At 34.8% G+C, this 23,025-nt stretch overlaps 1 protein-coding gene across 1 annotated transcript in view; it reads left to right on the top strand.

Annotated features, from left to right (window-relative positions):
• The window catches only part of CPNE8 (copine 8), a gene marked incomplete at both ends in the record, with an annotated part of 92,195 nt that overhangs the window by 30,019 nt on the left and 39,151 nt on the right, over positions 1 to 23,025 (top strand). The window contains 5 exons of the mRNA XM_079541777.1: positions 2,414 to 2,453; positions 3,230 to 3,306; positions 14,739 to 14,802; positions 19,340 to 19,443; positions 20,584 to 20,688. Coding sequence (XP_079397903.1) covers positions 2,414 to 2,453; positions 3,230 to 3,306; positions 14,739 to 14,802; positions 19,340 to 19,443; positions 20,584 to 20,688 — 390 coding nt within the window. The remainder of the gene's footprint in view (positions 1 to 2,413; positions 2,454 to 3,229; positions 3,307 to 14,738; positions 14,803 to 19,339; positions 19,444 to 20,583; positions 20,689 to 23,025) is intronic.

Below are 23,025 nucleotides of genomic sequence, written 5' to 3'. Positions count from 1 at the left end.
GCATTAGTGTGGATTTTTCCTGCAGTAATGGAAAATATATATGGTGCTAGACGTGTATGTTAGTAGTATTAATAAACTTACATGTGTTTTTTCTTTTGTACTGATTTTGTTTTAAGTTGCTAGCAGAGCGTATTGAAATGCTCTCGAATAGCAGTATCTCCTATGTCATAGAAACAAGCAAATAAAATAATCATGTCTAATTGTTTTTAGCTTTTAGTCTTTAGCTTTTTAGTCTTTTTATAGCATGTCACAATGCTGCCTAAGCTAATGAGGACTGTTGGAAGGATGAGGAAGGGAGAAAAAGTACTACTGTATCCAATGCACAGGTAGCAGCTAGCTGTTTCCATCTAGACTTCAACTGTTGAAGGAGTTAAATGAATGCCAAGATAGGTTGCAGGATGCTTCTAGGTGGCCAGGTACAGTTGGTTCCAACCTGGTGTTGAGGTTTTTTTTTCCTTTTTTTTTTTTTTTTTTTCTAGAATTGGGATGCAGTATAATTAAATCTGCTGAGTTAACTGTTTCCTGCTGTTTAAGTTTTCTTTTAGTATGCGTTAGTCACTGTGAAATAGAGGTTTCCTTTCCAGGATCAGATGAAGCATTTTAGAAATAAGAGAGAAATAAGTTAAGGTGGTATAGGAGTCCTGATTTGGCTATCCATTGTTCCTTGTAGGCTGCATGTGTGTTACGGGAGGAGAAAGTTCAATAGAAGAGCAAAAGAAATGAACTAAGGATAAGAATGTTTGACTCAATCGAAGCAAAGAAAGAGAAGTCTGTGAAGAACTTCTAGATAGGTGTAGTCTGAGAAGTAGTTGGAGCTTACAGGGCAAAGTTAATCTCCTGTTTGATTGTTCGTGTACTCAGAAGTGGACTTCTGATTTTTTATTTACAAAAAGCTGCAAACATCATATTCTGCACTTAAAAGAAAGGCCTGCCTGCTTTCTACTGTTGACAGGCACAAGTCTGATCTCAAAGCCAAGTAATGTTTTTTAATTCTTGCCTTATTGTATAGCCAGCCTGTGATTACACTTCAAAGTCCTATAACTGACTGGAAATGAATTACTGTAGTTAAAAATGTGACTCATAGCTGTTGATGGATTAGAACTTCAATATAGGTCAAGAAAGAAGCATCTTTGGAAGGCTTATTTTTTAAATTCCTCAGTAAAATTGTGTACTACAGTTGGCCAAAACGTTATTTTTCAAAGAGAGAAAGGCCTGATAGATTTCAGTTTCTGGCAGCAAAAAAAAAAAAGGGAGGCATATCTCTGATTCCTGTTCTTATGAGGGTACTGATAAATGAGCATGAGCCCCTGTGTACATCATATAGGACCGATGCCTCGGACTTCTTTGCATTGCTATTTGATGGTTTGTTACTAGTTTTGCCAGTGAAGTATTTTTTTTTGTTCCAGTAGCCTAGCTAGCCCTGAGGTCAAGCTATCAGTTGGTTTTTGGTTTGTTGGTTTTTTTTTTTTGGTTTGGTTTGTTTCTGCTCACTTTCACCAGACAATGTGCAGTTACTATTTTTCAGAAACCAACAGTTAGTGATTCCTGTAGTCGTTCTTTCTATTGTTTTTCTTCTTTTTACAAATACGTTTGTAAAAATGGCTGTACTGCACCACATCCAGCTTCCCATCCTCCTAATTTCTGATCTGTTCCATAGTGCATCCCAACAGGCAGTTATGGCAGCCCAAATGGCTGGTGTACCACAGTGTGGGAATCGAAACATGCAGAGAGGACTGAGAGTACTCTTTCAATTCTATTACTGAGTCAAATGGTAAAAATATTACTGGGGATTATCTGACAATGAGGGAAGACTGCTAGTATAAAGAGTGGTATTCCCAAAAGCACTTACTGTATTAAATATTTTAAAATTTTTCTTGAATTCACTGTGTAATTTAAAAAAAAAAATCTGACATGATAATGAAAAGAAGACAGTGACATTTTCTAGCTGGAGGAAGAAGATTATGATAAAAAGCTGAAAAGAACAAGTCAAACGCTTGCTAAAAGCAATTTGATTTATTGTCAGTTATTTTTATTTAGTTAGGTAGCTTTCCAATTCATTTGACTAAGAAAGTAATTCACAATGTAGTTTGATTTCTGTTAAAATGATTAATTTTGAAATTTTGTTCTGATTTTTTTTCTAGCTTCCATTGTTCGAACAGGAGTATTAGAATAATTTCTCTTATTAACCTGTACTCTGAAAACCATTTTATTTTAGATAGCTAGTGAACAGTAGTCTTGTAATCTGTAATGATTTGATTTGCCTTTCTTACTGGTGAGACTTCCATTCATGTATCTTTTTGTGCAAATTTCACACTGAAATAGCTGAAGGAATTGTTTGATTTTCATTTTTTTACGTTGTCCTCAGATCTGTCATCTGGCAAGTTGGATATAACTTTCTTTTTTGTTTTTAAAGCTATGATGTTGACTCCAAGAGCCCTAATCTGTCAAAGCATGTAAGTTTTTTTCCTGGTTATTACAATATCTTCTGCTGAAATGCTTTAGTTTTCTTAATTTATTTACTTTTGAATGTAATTAATACCAGATGCTTAGAGAGAATTACAGAGCTTGTACTGTTGTTAATAACAAGAATAATGCTCATGAGTATAACTTTAATGGGATATATTACTATAAAGGGCACATTTAAGCACACGTGTATACCTTTTCAGGAGTTGAACAGCAGCATAATTCTTTTTTCAATATCCATTTCAACACTTTGAAAATCCATTCCTTTTAAGCTGCTACTTATGTAACAAGGAGATGGAATACGAAATTTACTTGATACAGTAAAATTATAAAAATAAAAAATAATGTCTGCATTAAAGAAATCCTGGATTGTCAATCCAGAATTCTCACAAAGATCCTGTGCAGGCTTGAGCTCCTTCCAACATAATTAACTTTCAAGAAATTGGTGGACTCTTTGTACAGTCCTTCATAGAAGAGCAATCTATTAAAATGCTCCAGTTTAGTGAGGAAAGCTTTATAATGTCTTTGAAGGTTCTTAAGATTCTTAAAACCTTCTTTGAAGAGGAAAGTTTAATTTTTTCCATCTCTGTTTCATTTTTGTTGATGACAAAGGCAACGTAAGAACATATAATTGCACAATTACTATTTAGACACGGTATTCAGTAGAATGTGTTTTACTCTAAAGAAACGCCTAAATTGATGGAAAACCTTTTGTTTTTCCCTGTAGAAATCACAGTTTCTGAGTTCTCTTGTTACTACTTTTCAGGATTTTTTGGGACAAATGTTCTGTACGCTTGGAGAAATAGTTGGATCACAGGGGAGCAGACTGGAAAAACCAATTGCGTAAGTATGTCATTCTTCAGTGTTGTTTGAATACATACTGCTTCATGAGGTGAGAGTTAGAGTTTTGTTTTTTTTAACTGTGAGTTCTCACTGACTAACGCAGAATTTTTTGTCAAATAAGTTATATTGTGCATGAGAGATAGTTTGAGTATAATGATCTTAAAAATATTTTCCTTTTTTGGCATTGTAAAGAGTTTATTATTGTCAATCTATGCTTAGGAATGATGGTTGACATAGAAAAAGTTTTGGTTTAGTTCCTATCATTGGTAAGATTAAATAATTGATTTCTGCTTCTTAAGGAAACACATTTCCAGTGTTTTAACATAAACACTTATTCTCTAGGTATCCTCATTTTTTATATTATAATTTTTAAAATGTTGAAGTTACAGTTCTTTATGGTAAAAAGCTCAAGCTTAAAGAGGGTAGATTTAGGTTAAATGTAAGGAAAAAATATTTTACAGTGAGGGTGGTGAGGCACTGGAACAGGTAGCCTCGGGATGTGGTAGATGCCCCATCCAAGGAGACTTTCAATGTGAGGCTGGATAAGGCCCTGGACAACTGATCTACCTCTGGATGTTCTTGTTCATTGCAGGGTAGCTAGATTAGGTGGCCTTCAGAAGTCCCTTCCAACTCTAATGATTCTGTGATTGTATAATTCTATAAATCACCTTTGTTTAAAAATGTGAAATGACTGGTAACCCTGATGTTCCTTTAATTTTACATTCTGCTTCTGTCTTAATTTTTTTTGATGTGAACTACTAGTAACATATACAGTGATAATGTTGCTAATGTTTATTTTCTGAGGAATGTTACCAATATGTTTATAAAATGTCTCTAAGATACCTATAAGTTTTCACAGTCATCTTTATTTTATATAAATAGCTAGAACTAGAGTTCAGTGCCAGATGAAATAATAGCTGTGAATAATTTCATCTCTGAAGTTCCCCGAGTGTTGAGTCCTTAACAAATCCAGCCATTTTATTTATCCAGTTTAAATAAAGGCATTAGTCCAAATGAATCCATATCTCAAAGCATCTGTGGACTTAAGATGTGAATACATGAGTACTTACTTCCTCAGTCAAGAAATAACTTTCATCTCAAATTCTCAAAAGCATGTTGTCTCCAGTCAAAGAGGCTTGGTATCTGAGTGGTTGCATTGAAATTTGCCTTTTTATTTCTTCTAAAATATTTGCTTCTTCTGTACTTGATACAAATATTTGGATTATATCACCTAAATCTACTAAATTGCTTTGTCATTGTTAACTAAATAATCTTTTGATTTAATAGATTGCAAGTTTGGACAACTGGGTAGTAACCAGTAACAAAGAAAGTTACACTTTTACTTCAGCAAAACAAAAAACAAAAACAAAGAATAGTTAAAATTGATAGAGAATGAGGTTCAAACAAGCACACAAGCTACATTTCCTTCAGAAGAAAATGTTATCCTTTTACTAAGCTCCTCTCCTATCCATGGATATGAAACTGTCATGTTGCATAAATCTGCAAAGAACCATTCTTTAGGTGTACCCATTTATAATCCAGGTAATAAAACTTACCTTTTCATAGAATCATAGAATCGTAATTACTCCTATAATACAAGTATAGCACCTTATTTCATTGATTTAAGCATGGATTTAATGGTGGCTATCACTCAACATTTACAGAATCATTTGTGCTTAATGAATCTCATCAGAATCCTTTTGATAGCATGGAACACTGTTATCAGAGCAATATAAGACATAAAACTACCAAAGCACTGAGATACCGTATCAGAATATCCTCATAACCCAAATAAAAGATAACTTAGCCTGCAGATTAGCACGTCATAAATCTGTACTGCCTTTTGATCAAGCATCAAGGAAGAAAATGCTGTGTTTCAAAGCCAGACTTTCCTACTTTTAGTTTTATTAATCACAGTAATACAGTTTCCAAACAAGACAAATATTTGCTATTTGCCCAACTAAATTTATCAAAAACTTTATATGATCTATGGATTTTTTCTGTAGCTGAGAGTATTTTATTTTATTATGAATAGTTTGCAACCACTATTCATGTGGATATACAGATATTTAAGGTGCAAAACATTTGAGAAATAACTGCACTGTTTATTCCTTAAAAAAATGCTATGGTAATTGAAAATAACAGGTTTTTTTTTCCTAATGTAATCTACAAATTCAGGTATGTCACACACTAAAAGCACATATTTAATGGTATCAATGGACATTTTATGTGATTAATATTTTTTTAATTTAGTATATTTGTTCATTTTGTTCTGTTTTTTGTTTTTTTGGTTGTTTTTTTTTTTTTTTTAAACAGTTGCTGCACCGCTGTGAATGATCATGAATTTGTTTACTGTGCTGTAATGTTCTTATCACATTCTACTGGATTCAGTATGAATAATTTTCTCAATGCAGGCTTCCTTGTAAATGCAGGCTTAGGAAACCTTATATATAAATAACAATAATGAAAAACACTGTGTGGGTTGAGTTGTTTCTGTGTGATTCCTTAGGGAAGACTGCATTTGTACATTGTAGATATTGTGTCTTCCATGTAGCGACTATGCGGACATCTGTCAGTAATAGAAAAATATTTGTCTACATCAAACTTTGGTAAAAGCACCACAAATGGCAACTTATTCTGACTTTGTATTCAAATAACAAGAGTTAGAATCATCATGAAGTACAGCTCACATCAGTTGCAGCCTTTTTCCCTAGATTTTGCTAATGTGAAGAACTTAATGTCACTAATAAAATATTAAGAAAAATTAACATTTCTATAATTTGTATCAAAGGAGTGGTTGATATTGTGTGCAGGTGGTCCTAAATATTTCAGCTTCATAAAAACAGTGGCCAGCTTCAAGAACTGCATATGATAGCCATGATTCTCTCTTTAAATAATTTTGAAGTATTGAAGTGTGCCATGCCCCAAACCTTCTCCATACCTGCATCCAATTAAATTCTCAGGTTTTTATAACTCCAGCACAGGTGTAAGCTTGGAAATAAACCTGGGGTTTCATATTGTTGTGCCAAAAAATAATTTCTGGTTGTCTCTAGAAGCGTTTCTGGATGAAATAACAGAACAGCCATTTAAATTGATAAGTAACAAAAGAATTTACATCATGTTTTTTTTTAAGTTAATCTAAGTGTCCATATAATATTAAAAAAACTTTATAAAAACTAAAATATTTTGTTAACAAAAAGCAAGCTTTGTATAATTACATTTTGGAAATATTTTAAATAAAATTTTGAGTCCCTCAGTTTCTGAAAATTGTGCATACTGGAAGTAGACCTTTTTGAATCACAAATGTGAGAGACTGGCTAGCACTGCATTGTAGGTAGGCACTCCTAGAGAGGTATGCTCTTCCAGTCCATTAGCCTTGATTCATTTTTTTCTGTAAAGGTCTTACTTCCAATCATTTGGGGTTTTTTTTTTACAAAGGCAGGTATCAGCTGTTCAGCAGCTCTCACTGTACAGTTGACTCTTAGAAACTGAGTGACAATTAAAACCTTGAAAAGTATTTGCAAAACATTTTCACATAGTATTTTCTCAAAATAAGACTTTGGTTTAGCTTCCCTAATTTACATCCAACTGCAGGTGATTCAAATTGATTTGTAATAAGTGTAGGCTTGTTAATTCTCTTGCTAAAATCCATGAGCATTGTTATCATTAGTGCTGTAACATCCTTTAACAAAACAATTCACATTTTCTTTAGTGCTTGGAAATTGAGTTCACAAATGTATTTCTGCTGAATTTAATGGGCTCCAAATATGCATAGTTTAATCAGCCAATAACTGTATTTACAGACTTGATTTTTATGACTTGATGACTTGTTCCTCGTAAACCCCTACCCTGAAACCTCTCCTGTCCCCCATGTCCTCCCACCCAAGGACAATGGCAATATTTATACACAATTTATTTTTAAATCAGGGTTTAATTTACATATACATAAACAGTTCTATTAATGTCACTGTGCATTTTGTTATTATTTCCTTTATCTGTAGCAATAGGATTGTGCACACTGGAAAGTACTTCAAGGTAATGAGAATCTTTAGCTCCTCAAATCACCGTTTCAGGGTGTGGAAGGTTTCAATGTCTGCAGTATGATTTCGGGTAACTCCTACAAATGCACTGTTTAAACTTAAAAACACACCTACGCACACAGCAACACAGTGTATGTTCACTTGACTATTTCCCTAAGTGACTCGAAAAACTATCCAGAAAAAGCAACTTACATAAAGTGTTTAACTTCAGCAGCCATTTTGGTTATTAGACAACAACGGCTTGTGATTCATCCATCCTGGATATGAAACTTTTGAACACCTGTCCAAGAAATAGCTTTGATGGTGAGTATGTGAAGTAGAGATGAGAGGGGGTATATTAGACTACTCCCAGACCCTTCCAACGGGAGCTCTTACTCCATCAAAAGTGGGGTATCAGGGTGGTTGTGCAGTCTGCTTGTCTGTTCACTTGAACATTGTCCTGTGTTTGAGACAAGGAGTTTGCCTGAATTTGTTTCCTAATACTAGAACAAATATTCTCAAACTTATGCTAACAGCTATGATAATTTAGTTTAACTTGTTATGGATTACACAGTACTGCATTCTGAATGCCATTAACTATTTACACTAGAAGTGACTTGGGAGGGAGGGAGGAAGGAGGCCTGTGGTGACTTGACAGAGGCAGGGACTGACTTTGAAGACACCCATATTAACTAAAAGAAATCTTTCTGATTTATTGAAGGTCTTTGCAGTTCATTCTGTCTTAAATGTGGTATATTCTTCAGCACACTATAACATTTTTCTGAGTTAGCTCCTGAATTTTATTTTAAACATGTAGATGAAAAATAATTTGTTCAGTGGTTTATCATCTGAGTAACAGATGAAATTTAAAGTTTGAAATTGGCTATCAGAATCTTCACTGATATCCTTCCCTGTCTTATCATTATCTCATGGAACCAATTATTTCACATAAACCATTATTTATGTGAACCAATGTAATACTTTCTCACTGAGCTAAACAAGTATTGTTTAGGTTTACTCTGTTGCATGTTGGGCAGTGAAAGGACCCAAGCCAGCTGTCCTTTTGAAAAGTTTCAAAATATACCTTCCTTTTTGTATAAATGGTGTGCGTAGATATTTGTTAATGTTGATTTTTTCATCTCTTCTCATTGTTCACGTTTCATTTTGTTGGAGTTTATGACACTGCCATAGACAACTGTGGCAAACTGATTTTTCGCTCTGGACTTTCTGGAATCTGGTTATCTTGGTGTCTAAGAGACATTTGTTGTCTTATTTTGTTCATTACATTTCATTGCATGATTGTTTGCTTGTACAGCTGTGTTTTATGTCTCAGTGTTCTTGGACCTGATGGTCTTTTCTAACCTAAATGATTCTGTGATTCTTTTGACAATACTGCATGTCTTTCCTTCCTAAGGATACATTCTGCTTTGAATTTACAGTTCTCTTTACAAAGTCAAGCCCACATTTACATATTTTGATCATTCTTTTCAGTCTTTCACTTAAGATCAAAGAACTTCTTCACAGAATTGCTGAAGCTAATTAAAATTCTGCCTCTTCCATTCTCTGCTAATAGGCATACAAAGAAGAGAATCTACAGTGTTGTTAATAGTTTCAGTCAGCTACCCTACTGAAGTACCACTTCCTGTAGTTAAGCAGCTTGAGGTTGAATTCACTGACATTCAAGTAAACTCTGACATTTTTCCAAAATGAAAGTTAGAAGGATTTGAAGATTGCACTTTGAACATCTACAAAAACCTTATGAGATTTGAGAGCTCATGACTACCATGGAGGCTGTCAGACCGCTCACCACCGGGGAAAGTTCCCTTCTGTACCTTTTCAGGATAAAATACCTTTGTTCTCCACCTCATCAAGATGAAAATACAGATCTCAAGTTGAGAGAGTCACTATTACAGTGATCTATCCAGCAGGTTGAAATGCATGTCATGGTACTGTCCTTTGTGGTGAGAGCAAAAACGAAGATAAACATGTGCACTTTTCTTCTTTGGCTTCATCATAGGCATGACTTGCAGTTTTGTTGGTTTTATGAGCTCCAGTAAATTATGCCATGGAGTGAATTTAATAGTATTTGCTATTGGATGGTATGAGGATATCTCCTCAACCTCCCGTTCTGTTCCTGTTTCTCAAAGCCCATTAATGCCTGTCAGTAGCAGAGGACTCTCGTTTCCAGTATGGTAGTGTTCTAATCTATTGTGCCTGTGACTGCCTATGAGCCTTTGAGCTCACAAACAGTTCTTTATTGCTGCACTTTGTTTTACAAACTGGACAAGTACAAATGTGAACATTTCCTCTGGCTCGTTTCTCCTGGGAAATAAATCTAGTCACACAGGGCAGGTGAAATGGGTAATTTGTCATTTTAACAATAATTTTTGCTCTCTTTAACTTCTGAGTTACTCAATTCATTAAATGCTTTCTCAAATCAAGCCCTGTGTAAGAATTACTTGGACTGACCTTGTGTGCTCAATTTGTATGAAAATGAAAGAATGAGGTGCAAATCTATCTACTTCAGAATTGGTGCAGCTTTATTTTTCTCTCAAGTGACCATCACATTCCTTGAAATTTTTCACAAATTGATATTTGCATGTTCTATCTTCCTAGAGAGAAGATATGTACTAACTACATTTACAATTTTGAGAAATATTCCTTCCAGGGCCTACTAAGTGCACTCCTATCAGGATTCCCTTTAACAATGAGGCAGAGCCGCTGCAAAGCTTAATAAGCATTGTACACTAATTATTCACATCTGAGTGCCACTGCTTGTTAATGAGGCTGTACTGGATCCAGCTGGCCTGTTTGGGGAAGTTCTTTCTCTTGTCATCTTGCTGTCAACATAACTGATAGAAAAAAATATATTTGAGCCCTGGAATAGGCACTTCCTATATATGTGTCCTATACTTTTACCTGTGACAGTGACTGCCAGAGTTTAGGTTCTATCAATTCAGGAATAAGATGGTGAGCACTTTTCAGATCATTAAAAAATTTAATCTTCTGCCTCACTGCAGTTTCAGCATGCCAAATTTAAGGCTCTGTTTATTCTCAGATATTCAGAATCCAGTATTAATTGTCATCTTTCTCTGACTTTTCCACTGACTCTAGCAAGATCCTTCCTTTCAGTTTGTTAAGTCAGAGTCTTTTCAAGCTTATTCTGGTGTTGCAGATACAATGTCTCAGTCATGGTCTGACTTGTTCCAGGGAGACAATTACTTTTTAAGGCTGTACCCGGTAGAAAGACATGCAGGCATTGTTGAGGACTTTGCTTTTGATTTTGGTTTTGTGTTCAATTCTCATAATAGTCAATTGCTTCTTCAGACACTCATACAATTATTTTGCCATATTTGGGCATCTTTCCATGGACTTCTTCTTTTCTAACACCAAAATGTTTCATTCTGTATAGTATCAGGAACCTCAGGCAACCCTTGTGCCATAACGCCTGCCAGAATAGCACTTTAAGTGACCTGAAAACTGTAGAACAATTGTAGTTTCTAGGCTCTCAAACCAATGGGACCCTGTATGTAGATCATCTTCACATTTTATCTCCCTTTATTCAATTTGCACCCTAGTTATACCCAGACTGGCACATTTTCTGTATCTGAATATCAGATAACTATTCCTGAGTGGTAGAGTTGGTAATGATTATTCAATACAGATTACCCCATATATGCTCTTCTATAACATTTGGCAGAGAATCCTACCCAGAGAATGCGATTGTCAAAAATAAACTGTATTGTCACTTCAGTGCTATAGAACCAACTCCAGGACATCTCAAACCAGAGCTTCACTAAAGCTAATAAAAAGATGGGTAGTGGCACTACATTCTGGATTTAAACAGGCAGAACTCTTACAACTTCATTTGCAAAGTAATATTAGTTAATATTTGCCTGGCAGTTGAGAGGACTGGTCCATAATGCTTAATCCATGATTAATGCACAAGCTTGACTCTATTTTATTCACCAGGCATTACTGCTAGACAAAGGTCTTTCCTTTTGACTCATCTATGGCCACTGAAGTTTTTGGCAGGATGCTGACTACATTTAAGGATTTCTTTTCTTGGTGAATAGTTGTAAGGAAATTTGTAAGAGAACAAAATCCTTACTGTCTGCAAATGGCCAAGCGTTTTTTTTTTATGCTTGTAGTCTCATGACAAGCATACAAAGCGCATCCTTGATAGCATCACAAAGCTGTTGAGGTCACTTCATAGTTTTCAGTTCCTGAATAATGGGAGCTTTTTAAAGAAATTCTGTGCTAATCTTGATTAAGCATTTCTTTGCCAGCCATCATGGCAAAATTATCTTTTTTTTATAGGGAACATTCTTTAGATCTTTGGTTTTAGTCAAGCCAAACCTTAACCCAGGTGCTTTCAGACAGGACTTAACTGTGTGTAATTTTCCTGTCTACTCAACAATCAGTATTTCCCTTTTTTTACTGACATATTCACACAAGTTTCTTCAGGGATTGCCTTTCCAGTTTCCTCATATTTCAGGGTGGTAATTCAATGTGTCTTTTGGTGTTGGGTTTCCCTTGTTCTCCATGTTCATGAGACAAAATGCAGCAAGTCTTCACATACAGATCTGTTTCAGACTGGTAGATATTGACTACCCTGTATTCTGTTTGCAAGTCGAATGGCACAAGATTCTCCTATATCATTGTGCAGTTACCAGTTTGTCAGAAATAGAGGTTGCTTATCAGCAGTTTGCTTTAGTTCTCCAGCTCTTCAGGAAATGGTCAAAATTTTATTTCTCATGATCTACATTGAGACACAACAACTTTTTCGAAGTGGGATAAATGTATTGGTCTTTCCACACCAGAAGACTTGCACATTGCTTTTGCTTGTAAGTCACTGTGTGGACCACCTGTCAAATAAATCCCTAATGCTGATTTGAGTCTATCCTGTACTCACATGTCTGTGTAGCAAGAGTTTTGCTTCAGGTAATGCTAATTCTGATAACGGATCTTTCTATTTGAGTAACATAGCCTACAGAATTGTGGTATTGGGACTTTCTGGATTTTTACTTATACTTCTGAGATTTCTATTTTCTTCTTTATCCATCAAAGCGTGGCTCATGGCCATTTGTTCTTTGAAACATTTTTCCATGTAAGTTCAGTATCACTCTTATAACTAAGTCATTTCTGCTGCTTCTCTTACTACTAAATTTCAAAAGTTTTTGAGGTATTCTTCCTAAGTAAAAAAGCACAAGTTTTTTCATCTTTAGAAAGTCTGAGACTACAAGTCAATATCCCCTAGTTTTCAGGCATTGAGCCATTGCAGGGTGGCAGATTTCAAACCAAATCATTACAAGAAGTGGATTGAACTATAAATCATACTGTATAATATTTGCAGTGACTAGATTCTTTTTCCTATTGTTTTTAAAAAATTCTCCTGCTTGGTCTTAAATTGAATTGTACTTTATAAATCAAGCAACATTGAATGGAGGTGTCTCAGGGTTTAAATTGGAAGGGGGTAGATTTAGACTAGATATTAGAAATTTTTTTTTTTACTATGAGGGTGATGAGATACTGGAATAGGTTGACCAGTGAGTTTGCAGATGCTCCCACCCTGGAGGCAGTCAAGGCCAGGCTGGATGGGGCTTTGAGCAATCTGGTCTAGAGGGAGGTGTCCCTGCCTGTAGCAGAGTGTTGGAATTGGATGATCTCAAAGGTCCCTTCCAACCCAAACCACTCTATGATTCTGTGATGATTTGTATGTATTTAAATTGTCAGTTAAAATATATAATCAAGAACTTGAATAGCTTTTTATCTTTTAATTTATTTTATAGCTTATTTTTATTATTTAAATATAATTATTTAAAAATATTAAAATATTAAAAATATAAAAATATTTATTATTTATTTATTTTATAGCTTTTTTTATTAATTTATAGCTTTTTATCTTTTAATTTAGATTATATTTTATGTTAAATCAGACTTATCTTGTTGCACTGACTGTGCTAGTTCCAGGTGAGGAATCACACATTTCTGTGATTACTGGTTAATGGCTGCAATGGCATAGGAGCAGCATTCCCTGATACATTCCTTGTAGACATGAGCATCACATTCTACAAAGGAACTTTCAGTGAGCTTTCAAAATCTTTATATATGCTTTGCGTCAGTCTTTGCTTCTGTATTCATAATTTCTAATCTTTGATCTGCTTGTAAGAACTTTCTCCCGCCACTTCTCTTTTTTTTATTTCCTCCCAATTCTCTCTATTTCCCCTCCTCTCTCCTCTACTTCCTGTGCCTGTCTGTCTCTTTCAGGTCTGTCTCTTGCTCTCTCCCGTCTCCCATTTCTACAGCTTGCAGATAAGGTGTAGTGTTGCCTAGAAATTCAAATGGCATTGTTCTCTTTTCATCATTGAATTTGTTTCTGCAATGCAGTGCTGTGTACCACAGTCTTGCTGAACTATTTAAGGCTTTAGAGCATTGTAAATGATTTCAAAAGGGCTAAGGAAACTAGTAAGCAAAAATAAGAACAGTGGATGTATATGTTGATATTGTATCACAAGAGAAGAGTGTGAGTGCATTTTAGTTGTCTTTGAAAAACTTGAAGAATATAGTCAATTTAAAAATCTAATTTTACCTCATTGTCTCCTTTTATTCAAATAATTATTTAATTTCAAGAAAGAAAGATAGGAGTAACGAACTAGAAATAAAATTAGCATAAACAACAACATTCAATTGGGAAAAAAAAATCCAGTAGTAATTACCAAGGCATGTGCTTATGGACACATTAATGGATGCTAGGATATGGCAGCAAAGTTGTACTTGAATATATGTACTTCTTTTTCCTGCAAAACAAATATTATCAGATTATTTGACTTTTCTGTTCCTGTATTGTTTTTTATGCCAAAGATTTGTTTTTTACTTTCTGATGCTGCAACAGCACGTACTTAATTGCTGCTGTATGAATTATGATTTATTATATAACTATCTAAAACTATGGTGAAATTACTATGTGTCTTCATAAACATTTCAGTTTTAGTATCTTTGTAAAAATGAGGCTCGTGTGTAGCTTTAAATTTATTTTAGGCATTTTCTTTAAGGCAAATCTGTGAAAGGATCATTTTTGTAAATTTATAAGTTGTGCAGCCATCTCTAAATGAAATATTAATGAAGAGAAAACAGAACTTCTGATACTGTCATTTCATTCCATTTAAACTTTTTATGTTATTTCCTTTAAGACCAAACTATTCTGTCTAAAGCAAATTAAAAGAAATATGCCATTCACTTAATCTAACCAACTTTTTTACTCAGCCAAGTGAGTCCTTTTCGCTGAGGAGTGAAATTTCATGGCAGGCTATCAGTTTTGTGACTTGAAAACTTGTGTTTATCTTTGTCAGTTTAAGTTTCTTAAATGTACCATTCACAGTACTGAGGTGATGTGGTTTCATTTTCTTGTAGAGGCATTCCTGGGAAAAAATGTGGAACTGTCATCGTAACAGCAGAGGAACTGGGCTGTTGTCGAGTAAGTGTGTGTTCATTGCTTTCTGAACAATTAAGTGAAAATGGTTGTGATTGCACCAGAGTGTTGTAAGTAAAATGTATTAATTTCCATTTTATGACATCTATAAGAAGTTAGCTTATTTTTTCCCTATCAGTTACACTTAGCTTTATGTAGTAAAAAAGGAAGCAAAAAACAACTTGAAATGTAAAGTTTTTTATTCGTGAGTCTTAATCTAGTCTTTAATTCTTTAAGTAATCATATTTTAATCTCTTAGTGTCCCGTTTTTAACAAAAATCCATTTGTTTTAGCTATGGAATTACATTGCCATTGCCATGGAATATCAATACTGCATGATCATCACAGTAAAACTGAACTTAGAATTAAAAAAACCCCAACATACTAATAGTGAGTCCTATTATTTAAAGAAATGTGAAGTTAATGTTTATTGAAAAATGCTACATAGATACTAAAAGAATTTCCATAAAAGAAGAGTTCAGGCAGTTTCATTTAAAGTGAAGGCTGCCTGGGGAAATGCAAATACTAATGGCAAATGCCTACATTTTTAGTAGAAAGCAAAAAAATTTCTCAGTGTGTAGCAGACAGTGGGGAATTTGGCTGGTTAAGGGGGGAGACCTGGTGTGATCCTGACCTTCCCAAACTATATCACCACTTTTCCTCCTCTTGTGGGATCATGGAGTAGATTGGACAGAGGAGAAGTCATACTGATCAGGAAGTACTTGAAGCCAGGCTATTTTGCTTTCCAGCACTGAATGAGCTAGCAGCAAACCATAAATCATACAGAAACAGAGACTGGAAGGAAGAATAAGGAAGGATTGTATGATAACAAGGGTTGGAATCTGAAGGTGAGGGAGTTAGTCCAAGCACGGTGTATATTAAATGAGGCTGTAGTATGTATCTTAGAAGAGCTTACATTGACAAGGTACCAAATCTTAAATGAGGAAAGAAATAATGTCAGGTATTTGGTGAGATCCAGGGGAGCTGGGCAGTATTATATTAGATACAACTTTCATACTGGGCCATAAGCTAGTTAAAACAGCTAGTTAACAGTTAGTTAAAATTAACAAAGTTAATTGTTGTTCTATTTCTGCAGTCATAATGTCGCTCTTATTACTAATATATTCGGTAGCTAGTCTGTTTAGGTCTTATTTTCTGAAGTTCATTAGAAGAAATACCTTCTATAAGAAAACAATCCTTAATTTTCTGCCTTATTTCTAGCTTAGTTAAGTTTGTATTATTTCTCTGCAGATTTGGTATATGTGAACAGCACAAAGGCTAAAATCTTTCTTGCCAGACAAACTACCAGTCCTGCACAGTTATGCTAATAGGGTGCTCCAGCTCAGTTTCATTTAACTGCCATTAACAGCATCTGTGGGAGTGCTCTTGTACAAACTACGTTTTCTCTGCTAATAATGAGTATTGGAATAATGGATTTATAAAAAGTATGTCATTTTTTGGCCGAGATTCTGAAAGAAGCAGTGGACACCTAATTTTCTTTTGGATTTGATAGCAAGTAGAACAGAAAAATTTGTCCTTGAGATGGAATTTGTTAGGCTAAATTATTCCTAATCCTGCCACTTTTAATTAGGCTTTGTTTATTGTTTTTGTCCTTTGCTAAGGAGTATCCTAGTTTTCCTTTCTTATCTGTCAGATTTAAATGGAAAAAAAATCTAACTACAATTCAAGAAATTGGCTTCTTGCTCTGGCATTTTTTTTCTGTGTACAAATGTTTGACCTACTTGGGGGTGGGTACTAGCTTTGACATTGCTCTACACAATGACATTGTCTTTCAGCCTGTGTTCACACCTCTCCTTCCATTGCTGTAGAATGTTTATGGCATTAGTAAATACTAAGTGTTGTCAAACCTGATGATATGAAAGTTGCTAGGAAGTGGTAGCCGTCTTGTATACTAATAGGACATTCTTGTGTTACTAGCACAAGTGATGTACAGTCATGGAAAATGCCTGTCTTTTGTTTACTTTTGCTCAAAATTTTGGTAGTACCTGATCAAAACCTTAACGCTTTATCAGATGACAAAATGGATGAATCATTTAATTGATTTCGTACTGAAATTACTTTTCTGCTTCACAATTCTTAAGACTAGTTTGCCATCACTGAGCATTTGTAAGCAACCTTTAAGGAGGCTGCAGAGTATTTTTTCATGATATTCTGGTTTATCCTTCAGTACTGGTACTGGCATCTCAGTTATACCATTCAAAAGTCCCAGATACATCATCATAATTGATATAGGATTATTTTCTTTCCCTTTTAATGAACATAAACAGCAGGTGTATTTGAAGGCCTTCATGTTCACCTCACTTAAAACTTGCATATATTATGACTTTTGTGTGAAGTCACTGAAAGGACCTTACAGTGAGTTTGGAAATCAGTCTCTCTTTCTCTTGTAGTCTCTTCATTCTCTATCATTTTCTCAGACACAGTCTCTTGCTCTCCTCGTGAATTGTCACATCCTTTCTTTGGGATATTTTCATATCTAAGGTTATTCATTATTTAGATTAATTCTTAACTGATCTGAGATTTTTTTTGGATTGTTTATTTTTAAAATGGCAAAGATTTTTTGAATCATTGAATTGCTAAGGTTGAAAGGAGCCTTGGGAGATTGTCTAGTCCAGCCCTCCTGTCTTTCTTAGAGCAGGTTGCTCAGGGCTCTGTGAAGTTGGGTTTTGAGTATATTCAGAGACTCTGCAGTCTCTTCCAATGTTTCACCACCCTCGGGGTAAAAAGTTTTTGTTTTTTTTTTCACTTGTATTTAAATGAAGCTTCCTGTATTTCATTTTGTACTTTTCCTGTATTTCATTTTGTACTCATTGCTGCTTTTCTGTCCCCTGAATACTGGTGAGGAGAAGTCTGTTTACTTCCTCCTTAGGTATTTGTACAAATCAATAAGATTCTCCTGAGCCTTCTCTCCAGACTAAGAGAATCTCATCTCTTTTAGCTACTCCTAATATGAGGGGCAGTTCAGTCACTCAGTCAGTCATCTTAGCGTCCCTTTTTCTGCAATTAATGCTATTTGTCCTTTACATTCCTGTACTGGGAAGCTCAGAACTGAATACAGTACTCCAGGTATGCCATCACTGGTACTGAGTCGTTTCTCTCAGCTTGCTTTCAGCGCTCTACTCAGTGCAGCACAAGAGGCTGTTGGCCTTTTTAGTTGCAGTGTATGCATTGGTGGCTCACAGTCCATGATCCATGTCCATCAAGCCCTCCTGGTTCTTTTCTGCAAAACTATTTTCAAGCTGTTTTTCCTGCAGCTTGTATTTGTGCAGGAGCTTATTGCCCTCGAAGTTCATTTCCCATAGTTGAACTTCATGGTGTTCACGTTGTTCTGTTTTCCCAGCTCACACAGGTCCCTCTGAGTAGTGGCTCAAGCAGCTGATGGAGAAGCCACTATATCTAGCTTTGCAATGTTTGCAAACTTCCTGAAGGTCTGCTCTGTTTCATTAATGAAGATGTTAATTGTTACTGGCTCCATTATTGACTGCTTAGCACATACTCATTGCCAGCTGGACTTTGTATGTTAATCCCAATTCCTTGAAGCTCAGCAGTTTGGAACTTAATAAAGATAATTGAAAATAGCCTCACAGTGACACTGCCAACTCCATCCGCACTTACAAATGCATCCTGTCAGGACTTGTGTGTGTCTGATCTATTTAAATGTTCCCTCACTTGGTCCTCTTCTCCCCAGGAGAGTCATCCTTGTTCTAGACTTTTCCACTGGTCTCAGGTGCCCAGGATTCTCAAAGTCAGTATTCTCAGCAGTAAAAGTGAAGGCAGAAGAGTATGAGGAAACAAATTTTCCATTTCCTCTGTCAGCTGCTCCCCTACCCCAGTCAGTGGTGGACCATGTTTTCTCTAGTCTTCTTGCTTTTGTTACACATGTAGACCTAATAATGGAATAAAGTCATCCAGTAGGGCCCTGCCTCAGTCAGCTAATGAGTCTGCAGGTTTATTTTTGCATATAATCCTTCTGGCATTTGACTCTACCTGAAGATATGATAGTGTGCAATCTGTCCATTTGCCTGGACAAAACAGCGTGAGAATGGTTTCATTTGGTACCTTCCAGTCTCGTTTTCTGGAAACTTCTGGCATCTCAATAGCAAGTTGCTAAGCTATTTGCTTTATGGGCAGCAAGAACGGGAAGTTGCAGGTTTAAGTCACTGAAGGAATGAGACTTAGTTGTGCCCCATTGCAGCTTTTAAAATTAATTCTAATGCATTCTTTAGCTTTGCATCTACTTCCCAGAAAATGCAGCATTAGATGTCAGAAAGTACTTGAAACATTGTGAGGTATTTAGCGAAGAACTTAATTTGCAAGCTTCTATGGATGAATTCTTTGTTTTAGCAGTTCACGCTGCACTATAAGGATGTTTGCAAGAATATTAATAAGTAGAAAGCATCTAGAAGTGAGACACCTCACATTCATTTTGTTTTCTGTTTGTATGGTTAGTAGTCAAACATATTCTGAATCTTCCTTAAACAAACTGCATGCTCTTTTAATTTTTCTGTATTATCAATTTCAGGATTCAGTTTTAATGCAGTTTTGTGCGAACAAACTAGACAAGAAGGACTTCTTTGGGAAATCTGATCCTTTCCTGGTATTTCATCGAAGCAATGAAGATGGCAGGTAGATACCTGCTAAACATTTCTGCTCCTAAGCATAGCATTTTATTTATTTGCAGATAGTGAAATAGTTTTCCTTTCTGAATATTTGTCAGATTAAGCTGCATTTCTTTTAAATTTATTGAATTTTAATTTAGGCAACACAGAAATAAAACTATTGTAACAAACATTAAATACGTCAACCGAGAGTTTTTAGGAGTTGAACATATGGTAAATGCAGATCACAATAAAAATTAGTCATAGTAAAAATTGTTAAACTGCAGACATGCTTTTAAATAGAAAACTTGAAGAAAATCACAACTCAAAAATATGCTAATGCTTATATATTGTTTTAGATGAAAATTCTGTATGTTGCAAAATCAGATCTATTTTTTTAACAGCGATCTAGAAAAGATAATTTAAAAAATTGCTCAGATATAAAAAATGTTTTCTATATGTCTTCTAGTAATTTCTCAGATAAGAACATACACCTTTGGAACTTCAGAAACATTCTTTCGAAGGGCAACTTTAGTTGCATCTATGTGTATGTGGGATTTCAGTATTGATTTCAATAGTGACCTTGTCTCCTATTTTCTTTTGCACAGTTCACTAACCAAGATGAGGATTCAAAAAAAGTATTTTCATTTTGCATCATTTAGAGAAAGCATAATGAGTAAAGCATACTATATTTCGAATAAATTTCATATATATTTCATTTGAGAGAAGGGGATCATGGAATCTCATGGAGGCTTATGTGTTTTGTTTGAGACAACCCTGGTTTAAAAAATAACAAAACAAAACAAACAAACCTAAAGTGATGAATAAGCATGAGAAAGTCAAGACTCCTTTGACTGTGTTTCTTACCTGTTGAACAGGAATCATATCCTGCACTTCTCTGAACTAGCTCACTGAATGATTGTAATTCTTGTGAGGTAAAAAAAAATTTAGGTGTACAATTATATAATGCCTTCATCCATAGTCACTCACAAATAGATCTATTCTCATTAGTTCTCCTTGCCTCTCTTCTCCTGGACTTGTTTTCTTAGCTTAAGCTTTATATGGACATTGTACTAGTGCATACAGATTATATATCTTTGTATTGCGTGTTTGGTGACTCAAAATAAAAAGTAAATAAATACAAATTATATCTTTTTTTTTATTGCAGTTTTACAATCTGCCACAAAACAGAAGTCATAAAAAATACATTAAATCCAGTATGGCAGGCATTCAAGATTTCTGTCAGAGCACTGTGTAACGGAGACTATGACCGGTAAGCTGCATGTTAAGCTTTCCTGGCATACACAGATTTTTCTCCTGATATAGATTGTTCCTAATAAAAATAGTTTTTCATAACAATTCTGTTACTTGTGTTATTTTGTCAACATTTTGAAAGGATATATATTCAAAACACCACAATAAATTTACAGAAATAAAGCCAATATGATAAATCTGTAGGAAATGTTAGCAGTGATTTCATTCTCTGTGGTAGTTAAGAAATAATTAGAAAGAAAAAAGAAAAACCAAACAACTTGAATGCACACTGTTACTAGTACATGAGATACCCAGAGTTTAATCCTCATGTTGTTCAGATTTGAAATTTTCAGTGATCCCATACAAAAGGGTGCATATCTGAAAAACATGGTCATAAACCATGTTTTTACCAATGTTTTACTAACAAGCTAGGTAGTTAAGTTGAGGAATCGTGGATTTTTGTAGAGTCCTTAAAAATTGAATTGTTAACTTCTAACAGTATCAGTGAGGTGTTTAAGTTGCTGATGATGACTTGTTATTCCGTCATCACTATTTATATTTTGGATATGAATCAAGATAATGCTGTTATAATTATGTAGCCAGATAAATGTCTGGTTATCTATCTATCGTTACTACATGAAATCTGTAGTATTTAAATTACTTCAGTAAGACTCAAAGGAAATGTAGGCTTAGCATTAGTTGTACTTTTTTAGAAGTGTGTAGTGTAATATTGAGATTAAAATAATGAAGGAAATACGAAATATGAGGATTAGAAGAACAGTAAGAGTAATATATAACCTGCACATTGTATGTAGGTTGCTCTGAATGTAATGCCTCTTATTTATTTCCATGGAAACTGCAACAGTAATTATTCAATGAAATGTATAGAGTAAAGCTACTGTAATCTGTTGTAAGGCTACCGTGAAGGCTGGTCTTTTGGGAAGCAAATCAAGTCATGATTTACTGGCTAATACCAGGATATAAACAGAAACCAATGCTTGTGCTGGTCTGTGCTTCACTTGACTTAATCCAAGTAGTGTATATTGAAGAGTGGGACAGTAAGAAGTGCATATATTCACTAAGCTAAATAGAATGCTTTCACAGAAATAAGGTTCTGTTGTTATAAGCCGCTTAGAAACTGACAGGTCAAAAGCTAATTCAGATCTTTTGCCAGGGAAGTGGGTATTTTTCTTAATCATTCTTTTTGGGAATGTCCATTCTTCACATTTCCTACTAGATCATGGCTACTTTATTCTGTCTGTCATCCATTTCCAGTACTTGGTATCATCTTGCTTGAAATTTAAAGAAAAAGGGTTCTCCTGCACTTCTTCCTCCACTCTGCTAGTGGAATATTTGCTACAGTTATTATCATTCATGTTTCTGTTTCAATTAGATAGAAAAAATTGCATTGATTCATAATAAGTGTGTTCTAATCAGGTATAATTTTTAACTTGTATATGGATTATACGCATAATGCAAAGCAAAATAATGCTCATGATGATGCTCTGTACACTGCACTGTTTATCATATTAAATAAAACTCTTTGATAATAAAGTTATAGAGATGTGTCAAATGCAATATTGTAACAATTCTGAAAGAGAATTTAAAAATATAATGATATGCCTCAGATTGTTGTGTAACTACTTTCCCATTTTGATCATGTTTTTGATTCTTTCTACATTATGTGAATGCCTTACAAATAAAAGACACAATGGAACTTAACAGTCCTCCCTATAATAATCATATTTGACATCAGGAAAAATACTTTAGCTGTCAAATTCAAGTTAGTATTGGCTGATGATCCAGAAGAAGCATCCAAAGTTTGTTATTGTTTGCTTTTTTAAGCATGAAAAATTTTCTTTCCAAAAGTGAGGATTAGTTTCCTATGATCAGCTTGGTTTCTTTCAGACAATGATAGTTTTACAGATCAGATTATGGTACCCGTGGTTCTGTGAAAGATGTTGAAAGGTGAGAGTAATGTAATTGGTATGAATATATGCCACAGTAAACATTAATTCTAGTTTTAGGTAGAGTAATTTCTCTGCAGTTAATGCTTCTGAGTGATCTCTGTTTGTGTATCCACCCATACCCTAATTGGGTATCCCATTTAATTTAAGTATCCCATTTAATTCTAGGAAGCCAGATTCATGGTTAGGTTGCATAATCTGGTGGTTATCTAAAATGAGTTGATGAAAGAACGAAAAATCTAGTCTGTTTTCTTTATGGGAACTCAAAGAAATGATGCTGCACTTTCCTTTTTGGTCAGATATCCAAGCAGCATCTTCCTCTGTTGTGGAGTAAGAGGCAGCTTATGGGTTAAAAGTACAACAGATTTCTTTTGTTGGTAGCCACATAG

The sequence above is a fragment of the Tetrao urogallus genome (assembly GCF_951394365.1).
Source record: "Tetrao urogallus genome assembly, chromosome: 1".
NCBI classification, from domain to species: domain Eukaryota; kingdom Metazoa; phylum Chordata; class Aves; order Galliformes; family Phasianidae; genus Tetrao; species Tetrao urogallus.
This window is presented reverse-complemented; position numbering and strand designations above follow the sequence as displayed.